Here is an 18,139-nt window from a genome sequence, read left to right on the forward strand (position 1 = left end):
TCCACCATTCTACACCCAGATACCAACACCTTCCTCAACTTCTCTTGGACCTACGCTGACCTAATGAATTCCTCTGATTGCTATGTATGCTCCCACACACCTATGTAGGCCAGTGGGGGGGGTGGATTCCCTTCATCCCTGTCCCATTCAGTCTTTCTGAACGGTGTTATGACCTCCTGATAAATGACTCTTATTGTCCAGATTTGACCTATCCCTTCCCCCGGGGATACTTTCCCAGCTACGCCATTACTTTACCTTCCAAAATACCGACCGCATTTGTTCCACACACTCTTATGTCTTTCACCAAGACAGGCACTCTGCCTTCGATGGGTATCACACCAGCCACCTGTGTCCTTAACCCAAAAACTACCACCACCACCTATAACCACTCTGCTGTCAGTAGGAAAGGACAATGTCATAGTAATGGCATACCTAGTACTGCCATGGTACTCTACACCCAGAGAGGGTTATATTTCTTTGTGGGGCTAGCACCTACCAATGGCTACCAGCTAACTGGATTAGTCAGTGCACCATTGGGTTCATTCGCCCAGCAATCAACCCTGTGTCCCTTTGTACACACAGATGTCAATGTTGTCAGACATTTCATGATACAGGTGATAGAAATAACATGATACAGTTAATACATGGGCCACCGGGCATTCTCGGTAAAACACATCTGGGCGCAGGGTAAAGACCCCCATCAATGATCAGTCTTTTCTCTCTTTTTCCAATTGCTGCACATCTATACTCTGCTCTGGATAACGTTGCTGCAGAGAGTTGCTGATGTGTTGAATGACAGCAGCAACAGCACCAGGAGCAGGTTCCACTGGGACTAGAACAATTCCAGCGTGGCTCAAGAGGATGAAGACAGGACAGGCAGGTGCAGGAGCACTCCTCGACATGTGGATGTGCAGTAGGCCGCTTGATCGATATGGTTGCAGACCTGTGGACGAGAAAATCTGAACACAGTAGTCTATCCAGAAAACACCACAGTGTAGTATTAATCTTATATGAGGATAATCCAGTGATGCAGTTAGTGCTGCCTCTCACGTGCAGAAGGGCAACCAGCCGGGCAACCTCTCGGGCTAACGTTGTAGGGTGCAAAGGGGTGTAAATTGTACACACAGATGTCAATGTTGTCAGTTCTGGCACAGGACACTTTTCCAAACATTCACTAAACAGATTCATCAGCAACGCGTAAGTATAACCAGTAGCACTGGCTATATGTTAATGTTAAAGGTTTTTATACCGCACACTGCTGCCACCTGCATGGTCTCTAGGTGCTCAGGCGGTTCCGTAAAATAAGAAGGGGGCATGGGAAGGTTAGTGGGAGGAGCGGGAAAAGAGCAAGAGAGCTGTGATGTGCTGTTGGCAGCTTCAGTATGGAAACACTAATTAACACAGTTGGCCTGAATGGGGGAATATAGCTGGCTAACACAGTATAGATGTGAGATATGGCTAACTAGCACATCTGGGCTAGATTCACATTGGGCTAAATACAATTCTCCTGCGTGTTGGCCTGAAGAAAGTTGGCCTGAATTCAAACTAATCCTGACTATCGCATTTCGCCTATGTGTGCGATATGGCTAACTGGCACAGTTGGGCTAAATTCAAATTGGGGTAAATATGTTGCGTAAAGCTGACTATCACAATTCGCTTAGAGGTGAGATATTGCTAACTAGGTCAGTTGGCCTGAATTCAAGATAATGCTATCACTATTCGCCTAAGTGTGGGATATGACTAATTAACACAGTTGTCCTGAGTGGGGAATATGGCTGACTACCACAGTTCACCTAGATGTGAGATGTGGCTAACTAGCACAGTTGGGTTAAATTCAAATTGGGCTAAATAACACAATTCGCCTAAGTGTGAAAAGTGGTTACCATGGAATGGAACTGGGGTACATGCAGCAGACTATGAGCTGTTGGGTAATAATGTTAGTTTGGTGGGCCTGCAGGCGGCTTCTGATTTTCCAGAGGTAGGATATGTCAATTATAACACACCGTTGTGCTGGTGGCAGAGGATGCAGCCGCCGCTCAATAACGTCTGTGCAACTGCCCCTATGCCTCCCACAGATAATTCTCCCCCTGCGCATGGACTTTTATTTAATTACCCCCCAGATGGCTGATACCATTGATGCCTTTGCTAAATGCCAGTGTGCTCCAGTGGGGGACGTTGGCTTCTCGAACCGCCTCCAGATCCCTTCTGTGTCTTGAATACAACCTGTCTTTGCCTACTTCTCTTTCCTTGACTAATTCTATTAATTACCAAGTACCCTTTTACCTCCAGTAACCCTGTTGCTTCTGCTGTCTCATCTGTCCCCACATTCCCCACCTTGTGTGTGCTTGGCACTTAACAAATCTACTGGGGGGACTACCAGTGAAAAATAGGCCCGATAGCTATAAATTAGAATTAAACTGACAGTAGGCACCAAAGCAAACTAATAGGTAAAGCTATGCGGTCGAAGCATAAGTGTACAAGGCCACATTTGTGCAATGTGAGCTGTAACCATAGATTGCACATCGTTCCCATTCGTTTATTTGTTGAAAGCACGGTGTATTTCTATATTTTCGGAACAGAATTCACTCTGGTAAATTAACAGGCCTAGCACTGGTTCTGAATAAAGTGTAGCCTTACGTGCATTGCAAGCAGTTCACGGTGCATTACTGTGCTGAAAGCTATCAGGGACGTTGACCTCGGCCGCAGGAGACTGATAATAGCATAATCGGTGTGTAAACCTCTGTAATATACTGTGCCTTTTATGGCACTGTAGAGCCCTCTCCCCTGGTTGGGAGGAGGGAGGTGACATTTGGGAGATGATCTTTATCTGGGATTTATCTAGTGCTGTGTATCTGGCCTAGGAGCTTTTTTATTACATGGGACATTAGATCATTTATCTTATATAATTATCGCTTACTTATAGTCACCACCGGAAGGTCAACTAATACTTGACAAACATTAAATGTGACCCCAAACAGAAACCCTGCATTTCAACATATACAAGACATTAAACAACCACACATTTGTTCCACCTGCTATATACAACTAAACATTCTATTGCTCAGTCTGACCCTCCTCTCAAACCTACAATTGAGAGGTATGTAAGGGTAAGGCATTTTCCCGTGCTTATCAGCAGCCTTTGTTGTGAGAAGAGGTGACTGGGATCATAATATCTTCCAAGGAATCACATATTATTGGAAGTATCCGGTTCTCGGCAACGGGGCTCTGGGAATAATGCTGAATGTAGGGCAGTGTCACATTACATTTAGGGATAATCTTAATAGGTCTGTATTACATTGTGGGGCCCCTTATCATTTCGACCAAAAGCGTTCTGTAAACGAAGACAACCACAGGGGCAATATTGTGTCAGTTGGGCCTGCGATTGGGCTGAAAATGTGGCTAAGAGATGGAAAATGTGTTGCAGAGCAACAAGGTTACGCATTGAGTATTAAAGAACCACCATTTCACATCAAATCATTTAGCTAGCTGCACACAGCAGCCCCAGGTTCTGCTATGAAAGTGTACTGCTTAACAAGGAAAGCCAGTGTCCGATCTATAGGGGCATAGACTGGCATGTTCATGGCGGTGCTGAGGAGCACAGTGCAAGCCGAAGACTTTGAATGGGATAAAGCCAGAAACCCAATGGCCTGCAGTATGTGGTGGGATGATCCAGTATGTACAAGGAGCTTGCCTGGTTACCTTTGAGTAGGGGCTGGTACCTAGCGTGCTTTGCAGGGCAATGCTAGGGGTAATCCATTGATCGCTCTCTGGGCCAGTGGGTTGTCAATGTCGCAGAAACTGGAGGTACTGCTGTCCTGGAAATCAGTATGGGAGTATCCGGGGGTATCGGCATTAGCAGGACCTACCAGTGGCATGGTCTGGGGCTGAGAGGTAAAAGGTGATGTTGTGGTCCCACTGATTGGGTGTTCATCCCGGTCGGGTCATGCCGAAGTCCTGATACTGAGGCAGTTTGCACTTTCAGCTGGCAATTGATGCTATATCCGAGGGACCTGTGCTTTGAAGGACATGATACATTATTCTGGGTCTATTTTGAATCTGGTTGTATTCCCTATCCCCATTCTGTCTAATATAATGCTGTGTGTCCTTCAAAGAGTATGGCATGTATGTGGTGCTATAATGGTGGACACCATTTACTAAAGCTACAGGGCTGTAAGTGATAACATGGGGAAAGAGAGGTCCATACAGGTCCTGGTTATCATGGTTCTCTAGGATATGATAAGGTCTGTGATACCAGAATGATACATATATGCCTCATGGACATGGTGCAGGACGTCTGCAGTGTTCTCATCCTTTCCCTTGAGTCAATGCCATAATGTTCTCCTAGTCCGTAGGCTGGGCACAAGCAGTTTCCCTGCCTGTAGAATTACATTATTTTCATTCTTTATGGCATCGATATCCAATGGGACAAATCAATGGGGGCAGCCACTGCCTGACTGGCCTATTGCGCTGGTGCAGGGAATGAGGGTTATGAAAAATCAGCAGGGTACTGGGCACTGAACCATTTCCGGTTCCGGAAGCACCTCAAAACCTTCCTCTTTGCTTCTGCCTTCGCTCCCCTTCTCCCCTGCTGATCTGCTCTCTTGGCACTGTGCACCTGGCCACCCTCTGTCCCCTGGGACCAGGTACCTGCTCACCCTGCCACCTTCCTGCACTGCCTCCTGGCCACCCCTTGCACCGGGGACTGTATCTGTATCCATACAGCCCCCACCCCATTTTTCTTCTTTTTCTGCACTTATTCAGACTTACCCAGTCTGCTGCCTTAAACACAGCACTTGCCACTTGCTGGCTGCACTACCACAGTTTGCCTCCATTTTCTATTTATTTTATTTATCTGCGCTCCTCGGCTTCTGCACTTTCCACTCTCCCCCTTCCATGCACTTTTTCCCTTTTCCCTTTCCCATGCACGTGTGCGTTCTCATTTTCACTGGGCCTAGTAAGATCGTTTTTATGTTGTGCTGTGTTCTCCCTTGTTCCCCTCCCTTGCCTAGTCGCGCTCTGAAACACTTGTGTATGAGCGAGATACAAATAAAATATCATATCATATAGTAAGGAGTTTGATGAAGTAATGGCTAGTGAAGACGTCCTGTAGGCAGTATAAGGTGTGCTGGTTTGGACTGCTTTATCTTGGAGACAATGACTTTTCTTTTTGGGGATCGGGGTTGTGCAAGCAGCAAGACCTTGTACCGGAAAAGAAAGAAAAAAACCTAAAAATTAAATGAGGGCTTCTGGGGAAATTGATACAGGAGTTTGTTTGGAAATGAACACATCCTTTTTCAGTTTCTATGGGCATACAGGGACACATAAAATACACAACTACAAAGCGAGTGTTAGGAAGTGATGTTGTTGCACTTCGATTTATTGTAATATTAGACTTTTATAGACTGTGCAGGTGCCGCCATGACCCTAAATGAGCGGCGACATTAAGAGCTGCCTCGTGGACCATGGCAGGGTTTTGGCTCACTGGAAGGCAAATTTCTGGAGGGGACAAGACAATGGGTTGGGGGTGCGGTGGTGGAAAATAAGTGTCATCCATTACCTAGATCCGGTGGGGGGGGGGCCGAGCTGCGTTTTCATTCTTTTTCTTCGGCCACACAGAAGACATTCCCCCCCCCCCCTTAATATATCAGTTGTGATGGGGCCATTATCTGGGGATCCATTCTGTTACAATTATGTTTTGTTGGTCGGTGTATGTAATTAGACTGTGTGTTAATTTTGGGTCACATGTTGGTTCTGTTGACCGGGGTTTTGGGGGGGGGGGATCTACACAATGGATTATGAAAATGTTCGGACCATGACCAATAGTTGAACTGGATGAACTATGATTTTGCTACCAAGGTTGTGAGTTGAGGGGTCCACTCTCGTCCAATAGGCAAAGCAGGCAGGGACGGTGGCCCACGGCTTGCCCGGGTTGCACATTGGGTGGAAATGTAGCCCAGGCTTGGGCTTTGGACTCTCTGGATGGACATTGACATTTGGATTCTGCAATTAACCCAAGAACAGCTCTAGCAGCTAGTAGGCCAAACTGGAAGCTGGCGGGTCGGCAGGGCTGCTAGGGTCATGGTCATGGTAACCGATTATGATTGATGTTAAAACATGCAGGGTCACCGTCATGATTTTTGCAAATGTTCCTGTAATAAAGTGAGGCCTATTTGCCTACAAAAATTATGTGGTATATTTTGTATAATCCAATGTGTTTTTCATGAAGACATGGTCCTTACGAATGCAACCCTATGGGGTGAAAACATAAGTAATTGGCAGCCAACTTGGAATGCATACTTATACCGATAGTTAAAGTATTCTTTCTGAACTCTCTCACTGGCTCATATACGAATTCATGATAATAATGGACTTTGCTGGTTTCAAATGTAAAGTGAGATTGAGATTAATGTCACAAAAAAATGAGCATGGGGACCTCTTTAGAATGGCAGTGGCAAAACCCGGGTTACAATTAACGCTTGTTTTTCACTCTGGGTTTTCTGTTGATTAATTTCAGCTGCAGCTTTTTTTGTCACCTATGAGTATGGAAAACTTCTCCTGAACTCTGGTTCATCATCCTATCTGTCACCACTGACACACATGGCTGCTGCCTCCGTTGGAGAAGTGGTAAGACTCGCTCTTGACGTGTGGTGGGTGAAGGGCTTTATCAAGCACTTTTAATTTGGACCGTTTATTTGTATTAAGGTAGCACATGGGTCAGCAACGTTTGGCTCTCCAGATGTTTTGGACTATAATTCCCATGATATCTGGCTATTGGCTATGCTGGTTAGGGATGATGGGAGTTGTAGTCCAAAACATCTGGAGAGCCAAAGGTTACAGACCCCTGCGCTAGCATTTACAGTTTTAATTGAATATTGCGTATGTACCCTTTATCAAAAGAACATGGTTTATTACTTTGTAGATTAAAATGCATGGATGTGAGAGTATACACATATTCAATATTATTTCTATAAAAACACAATGCCAGTGCACACTTTATATACATTTGAATACATTTACAAATGAGTACTTTAAACATGGATTGTTAAAAGGGAACTTTTTGAACAACCTAGATTTCGGATGTACATTGATCCTTCCCATCGCAACACTCTGCATATATGCCAACATTCTGAACCACCTGGGAGGGAGATTCTGCTCCAGAAAGTGAGAGAAAGGAATTTCACCATAGGATTGCATAGTTTCAGACAGGACCACCATGTGTAGAGCCATATGCCCCTCTGACTAAATCCATGCCAATACATAGGCCATTGATACATCATCTAGTACCACATTTGCCTGATCTGAATCGCTTTCGTCAACTTTGGTATATTTCTTCATAAAACCTGGCAGTTTTCCCTTGGAATTCACTCCTCAATGGCTTTCCCCCAGTTGATCATGTAGGGCCATTCTTCTTCAACCCCCTTTGTGATGAGTAGTTTATAGAGGGAAGATTTTAACCCACAAGCTCCCTCCTGGGTCACGAAAGATTGTTCAAGTGGTGTGAGGGATCCGAGCGCAATGTGCTTACTTTCAGGGTTAGAAGCCCACTGTCCCAAATGTAAGTAGTGGAACCATTCCCCTCCGTTTAGGGAGAAGGACCCTTTACATTCTGTGAAGGTTCTAATTTCAGATCCTTCAAAGAGGGCTTTTAGTTTTCAGTATCCCCTTCCTGGCATCGTTTAAATGCCCCTTCCTCCATATCCATGGAGTATTGTGTGTTTTTGAATAGGCGAGTGGATGGGGACGGAAAAGACATATGTTGTTTTCAGACTAATGGGTCCCAGACAGAGGTACATATTTCTTGGTCTGTCGTTCTTGGGGAGCCATAGAACGTCATTTAATGAGTAGCCTATCACTGATCGGTCCATCCATGTCCAATGTTCATTGTAGTCCTTGCTAAACCATTCCCTAATGATATGTTTTTGGGCCGCCTTGTAGTATACTTGAAACTTGGGACATGTAAGGCTACCAGGGGCGCGCAGATGGCAGCAACCCAAACGCTCAGCTCCCGCTTTGACGGGTCAATAAGTGGAAAGAGCCCACACTTATGACCCCCAGAGAACTAGGTGACTCAGTTTAATTGATTGCGATATTGAGAAGAAAAAACAGGCACATTTGAAGTAATATCGGCACGGGACACAGGGAGATTCCCACTGGCATAGTTTCAGTGGGACCTGAAGACAGCAGACTGGGCACGGGCACTTTGAGAGCCCAGCTTAAGGTGCGGTCGAGGGCCCGTTTGCGACGAGAGCTGAGGCGCGCTATGGGCTTCACCAACTGGCTATCCACATTGCCGAGCTCAGTCACACAAGCCCCGGAGATCCCAGGAAGTGTTTGGGAAGTTAAGGCACTGCCACATGACACCCTGCCGAGGTAAGCCGGGCCCGAAGAAAAAGAGCGCTGTACTGCGCTGGTTATAGCAGCAGGGGCTTACCCAGGTAGTGGCATTGAGTACTGGCAGAGGCGAGCCTCATCGGCAGTGTCCCGGGAAGCAGATAGGCCCTACATAGCCACCTGCTGAAGTGAAGGAGTGGGTTAGGGACTGGAGGAGAGCCCATTGGAAGAGACTCAAGGACTGTATACTTTCACGATGGAGGAGTGGCCTGGTGGAACTGGGGCTTCTCAGTGGACTGCATTGGTGACAAGGATACTGGCCTTGTGGGATAACCCAGCCACAGTTGGGTGGAATTAGCCACGCAAGGTCTTTGGTGGCCATACTACAGCTTTGGCCCCGCAGGAGAGCTGATCCTGGTCTTAAGGGACCTGAGGGCACGACAGTGTGCAGGAAGCTGACATGGAAATAAGCTACCATCTCCAGTATATAGATTGCTGTCCCCTCATCTGCATCCATGGAGCTATATCATCTTAGTGCTAGTCCTTCTAGCACACAACCCCCGTCACCAGCTGTAGGGAGACCCCTAGCCCCTTGGTGCAGATGGATACCTCCAAAATTACGATCTTTCAAGACTTGTCCTCCTTTACACTGGCGAAACGCAGAATGTGAAATCCACTCACGAAATAGCTGAATGACAAGGGAGTACAATATCGATGGAGTTTTCCTTTCTCAATTGCATTCGAATTTGAAAGCTTTAAGTACAAATTGATCACTCAAGATGACATTCAGAAGGTCACAGGAGAACTCATTGGGCAACCCGGAGAATCCAAACAAAGACCAAGAAGGCAAGCTTAGAGATAACGAGAGTGGCGGACCAAAGGGGCGAACAGACAACGTATGCTGGACTCGAGGAAGTTCAAGAAGCTGAATACTTCACCTAGAGGGAACACTTAAGTGACACTCTGCAAATGCTGTCTTCATCTTTCACGTGGTTGTTCCTGATCTCTGGTTCCGCCTTGGATTCTCATTTTGATGTATCCTTATAGTTTCCACATGAGGTGGGGAAGGGAAGGGAAGGTGCAGCGCAGATTAGGGGTGGCTCGACATTGCCTTTGGTAATTTTGCATTGTAGGTGATATTAAAGAGGGGTTACACCCACCGGGGTAGAGTTTTAAACAGGAAATCTCAAGGGATGTATCTGGGGGGTGCAGTGGGGGCTTGAAAGAGGTATTATTTTAGGCTAGGGGACCCGGAAGAGCAGGATCACCCGGTGGTTCAGTCTAGGGTGCAGTATGGCAGTATGTTGGGACTGGACGTCTTTATGGGGTAGAGGGAGGAGGTGAATGCAAAGGGATAGGATGGAGGGAATGGGTATGGGTATTTTGTTTAACATGTTTATTAAGTTGTTTTTGTGGATGCATCAGGTAATTGCAGTTTAGTGTGCAAGCTTAGTTTCACTCTGTACACTTCTTCTTTGCGTATCGCTAGTCTTGTGGTAAATTTGGTGATTGGTTTTCTGAATGTCCGAGGAGCTAACTCCCCCACAACACGCTCACTGATAAGGGAATTTAAACCATCTAAGCTTGATGTGCTTTTGTTAGACCATATATGGAATAAAGGCACCATAACATATACTAAATGACACACCAGCCGTGAGGTTCATTTTCCAAACAAGTCTGGTTTTATTCAGAGTATCTCGATCGGGTCTCAACACCTCACGACGTGTGCTCACAAACCCTGTGAGAGGAGAGAGAGCGAGCCGTCTATGAAGCAGTAATATATATACATAATATATCATCATTGTACATCATTATTCGGACCACCCATATACATGAGGTGCAAGCTAGGGTTCAGTAATTAACAGTTTGGCACATAACTTCATTCAGTCTAAACATTCGGTATTTCTAGCCGAGGTTTGCAGAGACAGTTTACTGTTTTGGGGAGCGCATGGCATCAGCACAAGGAAGGATATGTTCTAGCAGGGAGATATTCCAACAATGTTATCTGACTGCTGCGCTCATGGGCTAAGGGTCAGACAGTTCTGAAGCAAAGAAATACCATCCTTTGTGAAAGAGCACCATTAGTTGCATATAATTCTCAGTTAACTGTCTTCTACGACAGCGTTTGCAAGACAAGCTGGCACCTGAGCCTCTGATTAGCCGCAGCTCTTGTACAGCTTCAAGGCTTTACCGAATAATAAAACAATGGGGGTCATTACGAGTTTGGAGGTAAGTAACTGTCCTTACCGGCATGGAGCAAATACTGTGTCCGTGTAGCTAAGAGCCCGCGAATAGAGGGCTATTACGACTTTGCGGGCATGTGCTTTGCACCATGCCGGTAAAGTCCCAAAAATGGCCCTTAGCGGCATCATGTAAAGCTCAGATAGCACTACTGGCATGAATCAAGACGGCATTAGCGGTCACCGCTATTAGCGGTCACCGCTAATATTGGGTCACCGCAAATAAGCGAAACCAGAAGTAGCATCATCGCACAGGAACGGGAAAGAGCAGGGCGGCCATTTTTAAAAACACAATCCATTGCCATCCTCAACACCCAGGACCTGAAGTTCATTGTTGTGTACCCACATCAATCCACAACAGGAATATAATGCCCAAGGCAGTGAAAAAAGGCACCTCCCGCCTGCGCAAGGAGCACTTCAATGAAGAAGGGCTCACCATGCTGGCCGAGATCCTGGCCGAGAATGCCAATGTTGTATTTGCTCAGAGCCTCAAGAAGGAGACAGTCATAAGGAAGAAGGAGATCTGGGCACTAGTTGCGCAAAGAGTCAGCACAGTTGGCAACACCCCACGCACAACTAAGGATGTCAGGAAGAGGTGGGATGACCTGCGCCTGCGCGTCAGGAATATCCTGGCCACAAACAGGAGCCAGGCCATGGCAACTGGCGGAGGAGCAAGTTCTCTGATAGAGCTGTCCCGTGGGAGGAGATATGTGCCAGCACGATCGGCATAGAGGCCATTGAAGGCGTGGGTGACATGGAGTGTGGCACAACCTTATCGGCGGAAGGAGGCAAGTGTCCTAAAACAACACTGTAATGAGAGTCTGATGATAGTCCACCGATATGTCTGTCTAAAGAGGCAAGCGATGCCCCAATACACACACATTCCCAGCCTGGTTGTCGTCCGCAGCACAGACACATGCAGATGCCCGCAGCAAGGCAATGCCAGACCTTACACAAACCACACTAAAATGTGAATGGCATAAGTCACACTGCATGCAGGCCACAACAGACATGCATGTCACATAGCATACGTCTGCCCCAACATGAGTGACCCCGACGGATGCCTGCATCACCCACCCATATAGCAAGCAACGTGATCATCCAAACTCCGCTGCCTATTCTCCTCTAATGTGTAGATGAGCAATTATACAAATGTATGCATGATGCTTCTCAAACCATCACTCTTGCCGTCCGTCTCTTCAACCCCCACCGGCTCAGATCCTGACCGTGAGGCCCGGGACTCACCCCCACAGCCGACCACACCCCGGAAGAGGGCCCGGGATGAAGGCAACAGGCCTTCCACCTCCAAAGCCCCACAACAGCCACAGCAGTCACTGAAGAGCAAACCGCCTTAGGATGCCACGGCACTAGTGCCGCCAAGGCCCGTCAGCACTGTACCCACAACTCCAGTGACACTGGCACAGGAGTCAGTAGAAGGTCCCATCCCATGCCCCACACCCTTCCTGCCCCGCGCTACTCCATTCCACAATCTGCACCCCTCGATCAATAGTCTAAAAGATCACAAAAGTATCCAAAGGTTACGAAGTGATAACACACCCCACTTAGTACCTATAACAACCACCCCGGTCCTCAGTGCACTTAGACGCACTAGACTCAGATCACGGACCCTCACAACCTCCTATTTCACAACCAGAGGACCACCCAAAGTTAATCAACCCAATCATATCCCGATTCTAGGCACATTAAGAACCCTAAGACTCAGATCTAGAATCTCTAACCCTCCTCGAAATATCACTTTTACCAATCATGCTAACACAGAAGGCATACCACTATTAAGAACCCAAGATAAACACTCCAAAAGTCCCATCATAATCAAACAACAATCTAACGCTATTGAGACTACCAACATTCACCTACCCACCCCAATCCAAGAGCTACCCACCCCAATCCAAGAGCTACCCCCGGCCACACACCTGAAAGCAGCCCTCATCAACGCGCGCTCCATACCTGCTCATGCCACTGAAATTCATGACCTCTTTACTGAGCAAGAACTTGACCTACTCATAGTGACAGAAACCTGGCTCCACCAAGCGTCCGGCCCCTCGCTCTCCATTGCCATTCCCCCAGACTTATACCATTCTCAGAACAGACAGAACAAAATCAGTAGGTGGAGGAGTAGCCATTATCTCTAAAGCCCACCTCAAATTAAGAACCAGCCCTATCGAGAGCCCAGTCGGCTATGAAGTCCTGCTAGCTAAACGAGCTACGGACCACAAAACCACTATAAACTTAATAACCATCTATAGAGCACCTAACACTTTATCTCAACCAGAACTAGACATACCATTATTGTTAACGCCACTTATAAAACCAAACACAAAATGCTTAGTCCTAGGGGACCTGAATCTAGGATTTAACGACCCCCAAGACCACAAAGCAGATGCACTACACAGTGCACTTAAAGACATGGCTTTCACGCAACTCGTGAACACCCCTACCCATATAAAAGGGAGGTCTCTAGATTGGATACTACATCTTAACACTATAGTATCCATAGGCTCCATCTCCCCGGTACCATGGTCAGACCATCACTGCATAAACTTCACTATCCTGCGCAAAAATCCAGACCTACCCAAAACGGCCGTCAAAGAATCATATGTAACAAGAAACATCCGTAAACTTACAGCAGAAAATATCAACCCTCTATTAGCCAAAGCCCTCAATAACAAAATCATTAACGCCAAAGAACCGTGTGCCCTGGCAGACCTTTACTACAACTCTCTTACTAGTACAATTGACGCCCTAGCACCCTGCATTAACAAAACTAAAGGTAAAGACAAAAAGTCCTCCTTCTGGTTCAATGAGGAACTAGTCTCTCTTAGACGAATCAAAAGATCGCTTGAACACCGCCTAAAGAAAAACCAGACCCCAGAAGCCCTGGAAGAATTCAACTCTGCAAACAAAATCTATAAATCAGCCATCATCGCCCATAAAGCAGATGCCTTTAACACAAGAACTAGTAATGCGTTCTCCGATAGCAAAGAGTTATTCACCATACTCAAGGAGTTGGAGAACCCGATCCCCATAATTAACCCAGTCAAACCTAGCTAAGAATGGTGCACCACCATCCAAGATGCCCTGGACACTAAGATTAAACTATTACAAAACAAAATTATCTCTAAAAGAAATTTCCTGTCCGACAACCACTCCACGGCCAACCAGATCTCCACTACCGTAGAAAACACCGCCCCTCTCTTCAACTTCACACCAGTCTCTCATGATACAGTACTCAAGACTATAGCCAAACTTAAAGCCTCCAACTGCAATGGAGATAACTTCCCAGCACACCTAATTAAACTCTGCGCCCCCACCCTCACGCCCATAATCACCAACTTTGTAAATGCCGCCTCCTCCACCAACCAGGTCCCAGTCAGCATTAAAGCAGCCTGGGTCACCCCCCTACTAAAAAAGCCCACGCTAGACCCACTAGTGCCTACTAACTACCGGCCCATAACAACTGTCCCATTTCTACTTAAAATCATTGATAAAATAGCTTATAACCAATTACAAACTCACCTAGAACAAAATAATCTGCTAGGAGCCAGGCAATCGGGCTTTAGGCCTAATCACAGTACTGAGACAGCACTCTTGGATCTTAAAATCCAATTAGACTCTATCAGAGATTCAGGCAAACTAGCTACACTACTGCTACTGGACCTATCAGCAGCATTCGACCTAGTAGATCATGACAAACTATGCAACACTCTAAAAAAAGATTTTAATCTTTCCAACAACCCCACTTACTGGATCAAATCCTTTCTCACTGACCGTACATCCAGAGTTGCCATTGGGAATTTTGCAGCAGACCCCATATTAGTGCCCATAGGTGTCCCCCAGGGATCCTGCCTATCCCCTACACACTTTAATGCATACACCAAACTCTTATTCTCAGCCCTAGACGATATGGGTGTCATTTGCACCAACTTCGCAGATGACACACAGATCCTCATCCCTATCTCAGGCGACTACACCCAAGACACTCTCACCATTAATAAACTTTATTCCATAATCCAAAACTGGATGGCCCTGAATAGTCTTTGCTTAAATGATGAGAAAACGGAGGTCCTCATTGTGGGCTCCCAAAAAAGAATAAGCACCCTCCATCCGGATTACTCTCACATTAACATCAACGGTAACCGGATCCCAGTACTTAAACAAGTCAAAACGATAGGTGTCTACATCGATGCCAACCTCTCCATGCATAAACAAATAGCAGCCCTCTCTTCGTCCACAGTTTACACAGCAAAACTTATTGCTCTCATTCGCCAATTTCTCACCCCTGTAAATTGCATCACTCTGGCTAGAGCCCTGATCCTAACAAAACTAGATTACTGTAACATCCTCTTCCTAGGAACTTCCAAAACCAATATAAACAAAATCCAACTACTGCAGAATAAAGCCCTTAGAGCGGCTTTAGGGATAAAGAAATCAGAACATATATCCAACACTAGAAGAGAAAACCACTAGCTGGCTATTGAAGCAAGGATCATATTCAAAACCCTTAGCATCGTCTACAAATGTACCATCAACAAAGCGCCCAGCTACCTCAACAACTCCATAAAAAAAAATGGCATGTAGGTCGCTGAGATCCAATAATCTGGCCCTCTTAGAAGTTCCCACATACAAATATAGCAGAGCAGGAGGAAGTCGTTTCAAAGTTTTAGCCCCTTCGCATTGGAACGCCCTACCTCTAAGCATCAAAAAGGAGGAATCCTTACAAAAATTCAAAAAAGCTCTGAAAACCTGGTTATTCAATAAATATTAACCGCCCAAGCCCTACCCTCCCATGACCAGTTACACTGCCTAGGGCAACCGCAATGCTGTAAACAGGTCTGGAACATAAGGTTATGGACTATCTCACCAATTCGAATCTGATATATGACCATATATGCTTTTGTAACGCTTGTATAAAAAATGTATTATTGCTTTGAAACTGTAACATTGTTTAATGATTGACTACCTTCTGTATCTTTCGCCGTCATACCCCAGGGTCTGGGCGAGTAACAAATGTAATAAATAAAATAATAAATAAATAAGGTGCACTCTCTGCAGAGAACAGTTCTGTCGGAGAGGCGGCAGCAACAGTATCCCTGACTGATGACGAGGTGCAGGGAAGGTGTGGGTGCCCGTGGAGGATGACTCCTCCGACCTGCCTGGCACACCGAGTCCGGCACCATCCCCCCAGCTCAAATCGGTCGACTCCGACCACGGCACCACCCCGGAGCAGTTTGGGGGTGAGGGGGGAGTACATCCAAGGGGGCATGAGACCCATAGGGGACCCAATTGAAATTGAGCATGACACGCAAGCACCCACCACCTCCACTGGTGTACCGGCGGGGGTTCAGCAGGCAGGGCACGCTTTGCAGCGGAAGGAGGAGCTAACTGCCCTGGTGAGACCATTTGTTACTGACAATGCCCAAACAAGGCAGGAGTGGCGTGAGAACACTGCCTCTCTGGGGAAGATCATCGCCGATAGCACCAGTAGACTGTGCAAGGAGGTATCAGCCCTGCGGCAGGTCCTCAGCGGCATTGCTGATGCAATGGAGGCTGAGGGTCCGGCCCCCCAAATGGAGCAGGCGGCCACCTCATCGTCCTCGAGCTCCACGCAGACCAGCCCACTATGCAGGTCGGCGCGCACCCTGCGCCGCCCAGACATGCCGCCACCAGGTGCAGGGAGTGGCAGGATGTAGACTGGCCAGCCTGATGAAGGCAATAGACAATTGTTTGGACACCATGTGTGGGGGAGTTGTGGGGGAGTGGGAGGTGGGTGAGGGTGTGTGGGAGAGTTGTGGGGGGAGGGGGTGGGGATGAGGGTGTGTGGGGGAGTTTGGGGGATGGGGTGTGTGTGGTGGAGGGTTAGTGCACTTTCATCTTTATTGGACATTTAAATACACCCGTTGTGTGAAAAAAATATCTTGAGTGGACATTCATCATTGCCCATGTGTCATTTATTCATATACAGTGCATAGTGTACATGTACTCCCACACCCAGTGCCCTCTGTCCAACTATCATGTCAGCCTCTGCAGCCATGTGTGTCAGAAATATTGTGCAATCACTGACTGACACACAGCACGTCCCTCCTGTGCATCGGCATCGCGATGATGTGCAGCCACATCATCTTTATCATCAACAGGTTGTAGCAGTTCAATGTCAGGGGGCAGGGACACGTTCCGTCGGATACACATGTTGTGCCGCATAACACATGCCATGATGATCTTGGCCACCTTCCCATGCCTGTAGAAGAGTGCCCCACCTGACCGCCTAAGGCAGCGAAACCGTGCCTTCAACAGGCCAAAGGTCTGCTCAATGACCACACGGGTAAGGGTGTGGGAACGATTGTAGTCGTCCTCGTGCCTGTTCTGTGGGTTTCAGACAGGGGTGAGGAGCCACGGCTTCAAGGGATAGCCACTATCACCTGCATGGGAGGCAAAAAAGGTAAATGTCACTCGATTCATGATGGACAGCTGTAATAGTCACACATGCCTGCAAATTATCGTTGGTCGCATGCACATGTCTCTAGTTGTATGCATGCCATTTTTATGCCCTCAATGTGTCCTGTGCCATGGACTAATGGTGTGGGTTGCATCCTCAAGATGATACACGGTGTGTCCTGACTTCATGTTGCTCATGCATTGTGGACGCATATAGCTGTGTTTGTGGCAAATTTGTGATGTGTTGTGTTCTGTGAGATTTTCTGACTGGGAGCATTGGCAGTAGGTTCTGCAATATTAGGCATTCAGCGCTGATTTTTCCCATGGTGACATGCTGCACTCCTGTGGTTGTTGCTGCCCTGTGACAGAGAGTGGATTCCCTTGGTGGTTTTGTTCAATGCACTCCCATGGATGCTTGTCCTGTGTGGTGATTTGCTGGAGACAGCAACATAGTGCATAGTCACTGCATTTGCTGGATGGTGTTACGGAGGGTGAGGTCCGCTGATGAGTGGTGCACGTGTTGTGGGATGTGGGGTGGTTTACTGTTTGGCATGTTGTGATAGGTTTTGACCTTACTTCATTCCTATGGGATTTGATTGTCATGTTCTGTTTGCGATGCTTTGTGGCACAGTGTTTTGTGATGTGCACATCGTGCTGTCCCATCAACATTGACACCATGTTGGTGTGTGCATCTCTCCCCCCATTTCAGTGACATGTGCCTGTCATGCAACTTACCAAGCAGCCAGGCACGTCGTCCTGCATGTAGTGTGGTAGCGTGGAGTTCCGCAGGACCATTGAGTCATGAGTTGATCCGGGATATCCGGGCACAACAATGTGTGATGATCTTGCTGGCGTCACATACCATCTGCACATTGATTGAGTGGTATTGTTTGCGATTGTGGTACACCACCTCCATGGAATGCGAGACCACCAACTCCATGTGGGTGCAGTCGAGGGCACCTATACAATTTGCCAGTGCATGGAAGCCAACTTTTGTATCGGAGAGCTCCTGGGGAGTCCGTGGTAGGGATATGTAGTCCCTTGTGTGCTTGAGGAGGGTATCCAGAACTTGGTTCAGAATGCAAGAAAATAAGGGCTGTGATATGCCATGCATG

At 47.0% G+C, this 18,139-nt stretch overlaps 1 protein-coding gene across 1 annotated transcript in view; it reads left to right on the plus strand.

The window, feature by feature from the left end:
• Window positions 1–18,139, plus strand: part of SLC25A26 (solute carrier family 25 member 26) — a 1,812,191-nt gene that overhangs the window by 305,347 nt on the left and 1,488,705 nt on the right. Inside the window, exon 3 of the mRNA XM_069643784.1 lies at window positions 6,515–6,624. Within this exon, the coding sequence (XP_069499885.1) occupies window positions 6,515–6,624 (110 nt within the window). The remainder of the gene's footprint in view (window positions 1–6,514; window positions 6,625–18,139) is intronic.

The sequence above is a fragment of the Ambystoma mexicanum genome, chromosome 2p (assembly GCF_040938575.1).
Source record: "Ambystoma mexicanum isolate Mex_15411 chromosome 2p, UKY_AmexF1_1, whole genome shotgun sequence".
Classification (NCBI taxonomy): domain Eukaryota; kingdom Metazoa; phylum Chordata; class Amphibia; order Caudata; family Ambystomatidae; genus Ambystoma; species Ambystoma mexicanum.